The 5869-nt window shown below is 43.2% G+C and overlaps 1 protein-coding gene across 2 annotated transcripts in view; it reads left to right on the top strand.

Moving 5' to 3' along the window:
• LOC112145655 (zinc finger protein 385A) overlaps nucleotides 1-5111 on the top strand; it is a 45059-nt gene extending 39948 nt beyond the window's left edge. For both annotated transcript variants that reach the window (XM_024271015.2, XM_024271017.2), the window contains exons 4-8: nucleotides 424-601; nucleotides 2136-2447; nucleotides 2845-3032; nucleotides 4242-4328; nucleotides 4424-5111. In XM_024271015.2, the coding sequence (XP_024126783.1) occupies nucleotides 424-601; nucleotides 2136-2447; nucleotides 2845-3032; nucleotides 4242-4328; nucleotides 4424-4642 (984 nt within the window). In that variant the 3' untranslated portion in view covers nucleotides 4643-5111. The remainder of the gene's footprint in view (nucleotides 1-423; nucleotides 602-2135; nucleotides 2448-2844; nucleotides 3033-4241; nucleotides 4329-4423) is intronic.
• Nucleotides 5112-5869: the final 758 nt, after the last annotated feature.

The following is a 5869-nucleotide window of genomic DNA, read 5'->3' as shown; positions in this document are numbered from 1 at the left end:
GCCTTAGCCTTTTCAGCAAATCCCTTCAGCGGTTACAGTAAATTGCATTTTCAGAGACCACATTTAGCTTTCAGCATTTACACTAGCGTTATCACAGGTAATGCAACTCTTTTAGTTTCTATTTGTTTTATTTATGCTCAAAAACAATAGTTTTTATATATATATATCATAACAGAAATGATAACATAAATGCAAATCAGTATTCTATTTTTCTGAAACTTTGTGGCTCTTTCTCGATTACTGTCAGTTACAAATCAGCCCAAATGGCTCTTAAGTGTTGAGAGTGTCAGACCCCTGGTCTAGATTGTGGCCAAAAGCAAAATAATTTTGAAAAAGAAAAGCTGAAAACGTATGCACAACCACACATCGTCAGTTCAAAACAAATATTTTTCCAAACCTTCTTATGTTTATTTTTGCTTCCAGAGCCAGGCAGAGGCTCACTATAAGGGGAATCGCCACGCCCGCAGGATAAAAGGTATAGAAACGTCCAAGACAACACGTACACAAGATGGAGACAAGCAGCCGCCTCCCCCACCGGCTTCCCCCCCCACGACCAGCCGCTCATCGTCCAGCCCCAAACCCGATGGTCATGATAAGCAGGGTAAGCTTCAACGCAACACAAACACTTACCGTATTTTCTGGAGTATTCACAGTTTTTTACATAGTTTAGTCAGGGCTGTGACTTATACTCGAGAGTGATTTATTAGTGTTTGTTGTCCTCTCCTGTCATATCCCAGTTCATTAGTCAACAGTTTGCACTGCACACATGCACAAAATCCTTCATGTTCACCTCAGCATAATTTAGTTTAACTCTAAGGAAGCACACTTAGTTTTAAATGGAATGTTACTCACCATCCAGGCTTCCCACCACATTGGACACATCATCATACATACAGGAAACAGGAAGTGACTTCATCTGTCAGAACTGTAAGGTTTTTTTTTCTGTCAGAAGGCTTTTGTGTCAAATTTATTTCTATTAAGATCATGTTTTATTATTTCTACTTTTTGGGTTATGTTTAGAGATTCCCAGGTAAAGGGCAATAATTTATTTTAAAAGAAATGTTTGGTTGATTGGCCTGTGGGAGGGGCTAAGCCTTTATAAGGGGAGAACTTCTGAGTGTTTATTTGAACCCTGCCTCATTTGGTGTCAGAAGTGGGATTTGAACCCACGCCTCATTATGAGACTGTTTCAATGTTAAGTCGATGGAGCAAACGCGACATAAGGCGATCTGAAGTCCCACGGCGCAATTTGAGCAACGCAAAGGTCTGCCAGCAGCTCAATTTGAGAGGCGAGGCGCGAATTGGGGGGCAGGAAGTTTGACAGGTCGCTGCGTTGGATCTGCCAATCAGGAACTCAGCTTTGGGCTCGTGACATTTTTAGTGACTTGATCAGCGGGTAGAATATTAATCCAAAGCGAGAGTTTTTGTCCTGAACTTCCATCTATTTCCTTAACCCGCTGGAGCCGCAGGTTTGCAGGCTCATCCGTCTACTTTGAGGCGAAGGCGGACACACTCTGGAAAGATCGGCGGCTTTCGCCCCCATGGCGGAGCTCACTCGCTTGATATGCCGGCAGACAGAGAGCCGCTGCGGGGTGTGGAGGCTGCCGGCTCGGGCCTCAGTGAGACATTAAAAAAAAAGGAAAAAGGTCTCTTAATTTGATTTTTTCCTCCCCGGTTAATATGAGACAGAGAGTCTTCAAGCTCAGCCACAGAGGCACAGAAACACAGCGGAAGCGGCTGTCATACAGACACAGCCCCCTGTACCGGAAAATCTTTGAATATTATTACTGATGTTTTTGTAGAACTCTTCTCAAAAAATAAATCGTATTTATTTCTCAACGAAAATTTGCGAGCAATTGGACACGTATGTTTTCTTTTTGCCCCTTACATCAAACTGTCTGCACACTTTGGATTTGCTGTATTGTTGTTTTGGGTTTAACCCTTTAACACCTGAGGCGTCTTTAACATACTGTAACTAACCGTTAAAGCGATAAATGGAATTATCGTGCTAACAATTAAATAATTACAGTAAATTAAAGAAGATGAACACTGGAGTGTTAAAGGGTTAAACAGTCATGAGACAGGGATCAGTATGATTCCATTGCCACTGACTGAACAATTGCTGGCTCTTACAGACGACACTCAACCCTTCAAAGAGTCCCCCCTGACCTCCAGCGGTCTCCTGACGCCGGCGCTGAGCTCAGCAGACGCAGAGTGCCCCCTCCTGCCTGCTGTCGGTAGTCTTTTAGCCCCGCCCCTGTCCCCGTCTGCGGCCCTCAGTGCTCCACCTGCAGATCCGGCACCGGTGGTTCTGCCCGATACCCCGTCCCCAGCACCCAGCCCGTTTTCAGGAGAGTCAGAGGAGGAGAAAGCCAAGAAACTCCTCTACTGCTCCCTGTGCAAAGTGGCAGTTAATTCCCTTTCACAGCTGGAGGCGCATAACAAGGGTGAGTCTTCCATGCAGCATCAGAAGCGCCACACTTTTAGTTTTTTAATTGATTAATAAAAAAAATAGTTCTAAAAGATACATGTGTGAGTTTAAAGAAGCTACCACTTAAAAAACTCAGATATGAAACTACTAAAGCTGCCATGATTAGTCGACTAATCGGGAAAAATAATCAGTGATTAGTCGACTATTAAAATAATCGATTGTGGCAGCACTAGAAATTACAATGTTTGTGAAGGTAAATGTCAAATGTCTTCTGCACACTTTGGATTTATTGTTGTTAGCTTTACATGAAATACTCAGCACTGGGATAAGGAGGTGTTTCTTGTTTGGTGAATGAAGCTCCTGTTAAGGAAAAGGTCATAATCCAACATAAAGTCTGTTTTTGTCATCTCAAGGCACCAAACACAAAACTATCCTGGAGGCTCGAAGTGGGTTAGGACCCATCAAAGCGTACCCACGTCTTGGTCCTAAACCCAGCCCTGAGCAGGGGGGAGATCTGTCCTCTGACCCAAACACTCAGGAACGCACCTTTCACTGTGAGATATGCAATGTTAGGGTCAACTCTGAGCTGCAGCTGAAGCAGGTGAGAAACAAACACCGACTATAGCCGGAATGAATGATTTTGCTGCACGACTTTTATTTGTCTATGTTGATGTTCAGTCCCTCCTCTGTCACTGCAGTCTTCTCTGCATTCAACTAGATCACTAACACCGATTCAACTCACTTTGAATTGTCTGTCTTTCTTATCCTGACCCTACCTGCCTAATCCTCACTCCAACTGCCTGATCCTAACTCTGCCTTACTGACCCTTACCATAACTCTGCCTGATCCTGACACTACCTGGCAAACCATAACTCTGTCTGCTTGATCCTGACTATACCTGCCTGACCCTAACACTATCTTCCTGATCCTGACTCTGCTGGATAGGTGTCAGCTAGGGCTGGGTTGAAAACAATTGATTTATCATTTTGAATTGATTTAAGGTTCATAGATCAATAATTGATTTCATAAACTATATGAATAGATTTAGCACATAAAGCTAAAGTCTGCTAGCTTGATGCTAATGTTTAATGGAATTTCCCATAGGACATCTAATGCTAACGCTCGGTCGACCTAAACACACATTAGTGACTAAATGAACATCTTTATAAACTCACAGACAGGAATTTTCCAAACTTTTTTAAGAATATATTTTTTAAAGTAACAATTTGTGGTCTGACACATTGTTTGTTTCCTTATACTGTTTTCTTCGTCTGGAATACGGTGTAATGCTATAGTGCGATCGCCATCTAGTGGCCAAACTGAAACGTCCTCCAGGAGAAGAAGAACAATGTTTACAATGTTAATGATCTGAACATATTTGTTGGAACTTCTCCTTTAGAGAATCCATGTAACTCTGGATGATATTAACAATCTCATTATTTCACTGATATATTTTAAATCGGAATTTAATCAATTTAGACTGTTGTAAATCAAATCGTTTCCTTAAATTATAACCGATACCAAGGCCTATTGTCAGCCTTTTGTCAGCTCTCCAGCCTGTTTTGATCTTACTCTGCTGCCTGATCCTGTCTCTGACCCGCCCCAGTCTCTGCCTGAAGTACTTCCTCACCTTGAGTTTCCCTAAGAATCCACTCAATGCTGACTCTTCAGTGTGGAGATTCAGACCTGTTTCTATCATTGTCACTTCCCTCTGAATAAAGCTGTTCTCTTCCTAATTTGTTTTTACATCTCAGAGTTAGGTTGCTGTTTTCTCTGTCTTTGACAGTTTGTTGCCATTTTTATGTTGCAGCATATATCAAGCAGAAGGCATCGGGATGGAGTCGCAGGAAAACCTAATCCTCTGCTCAGTCGGCACAAGAAGCGCACAGATCTAATGGTACTGACTGAGATTTTCTGTCACATTTAACTGGTTCATATAATCTAATTCGTGACTGAGTTTTGATATGTTGTTTTTTTTTGGTTTCCACAAAGGAACTTCCTAAAACTCTGGGAGCTGGACTTTTACCAAACCCTTTGGCGATTGCCGCAGCGATGGCGGCAGCATCTTCAAACCAACTGGCGCTTCGTCATCCCGGTCCAACCTCACATCCCCATCACCCTCTCCTACAGGGAACACCCATCGGCCTGCTGAGGCCGGCCCCGGGTCCCATCCGCACCACTCATGGTCCAATCCTGTTCACCCCGTACTGAGAGCGAGGGAACGCAGAAGAATCAGGAAGAAGCACACTGTGAGGCTACAGGTCGCCGCTTGGAGCCAAAACTGGCTGGTCTGGTTGGAACTGAGGTTATATTATGAAGAGACGTAAATATTACTGTTTATTGTGTAGAGATGTAAGTTTCCTTCCTCCGGTTTTGTTATCAGTGAGTGATCGGCATGTCGGTGTTAATAGCTTAAAGGGGATCTTGAAAACATGTTTTTAGGCGATTCCCTCTGAGTAGTTTCCAGTCAGAACCTCTCCGCCTGCTTCAAAACCTCCTGCGTCTGGCTCAAGCCCCCTACCTCTTCTGGGTTTGATGTTGATTTCTGAAATCAGTCAAAACAAAACGCTGGAAGTTCCACTAAAGCATAGCAACACCTAAGGATGTAACGATTCAGTCAAGCCACGATTCAATTTACAGATTTAAAGTCACAATTTTGATTTTTTCCCAATTTTTTTCTCTCAACATAATTATGTATATATATACATATCATACATATATTTATTTATATATATACAGTACATATATATTATACATATATATATATATATATATATATCATATACATGTATATATATATGATATATATAAGCGACCAGTTTAAATGTTAAGTCGATGGAGCAAATGCGACATAAGGCGATCTGAAGTCCCACGGCGCAATTTGAGCAACGCAAAGGTCTGCCAGCAGCTCAATTTGAGAGGCGAGGCGCGAATTGGGGGGCAGGAAGTTTGACAGGTCGCTGCGTCGGATCTGCCAATCAGGAACTCAGCTTTGGGCTCGTGACATTTTTAGTGACTTGATCAGCGGGTAGAATATTAATCCAAAGCGAGAGTTTTTGTCCTGAACTTCCATCTATTTCCTTAACCCGCTGGAGCCGCAGGTTTGCAGGCTCATCCGTCTACTTTGAGGCGAAGGCGGGACACACTCTGGAAAGATCGGCGGCTTTCGCTCCCATGGCGGAGCTCACTCGCTTGATATGCCGGCAGACAGAGAGCCGCTGCGGGGTGTGGAGGCTGCCGGCTCGGGCCTCAGTGAGACATTAAAAAAAAAGGAAAAAGGTCTCTTAATTTGATTTTTTCCTCCCCGGTTAATTTGAGACGGAGAGTCTTCAAGCTCAGCCACAGAGGCACAGAAACACAGCGAAAGCGGCTGTCATACAGACACAGCCCCCTGTACCGGAAAATCTTTGAATATCATTACTGATGTTTTTGTAGAAC

Source organism: Oryzias melastigma, linkage group LG5 (genome assembly GCF_002922805.2).
Source record: "Oryzias melastigma strain HK-1 linkage group LG5, ASM292280v2, whole genome shotgun sequence".
NCBI classification, from domain to species: Eukaryota; Metazoa; Chordata; class Actinopteri; order Beloniformes; family Adrianichthyidae; genus Oryzias; species Oryzias melastigma.
This window is presented reverse-complemented; position numbering and strand designations above follow the sequence as displayed.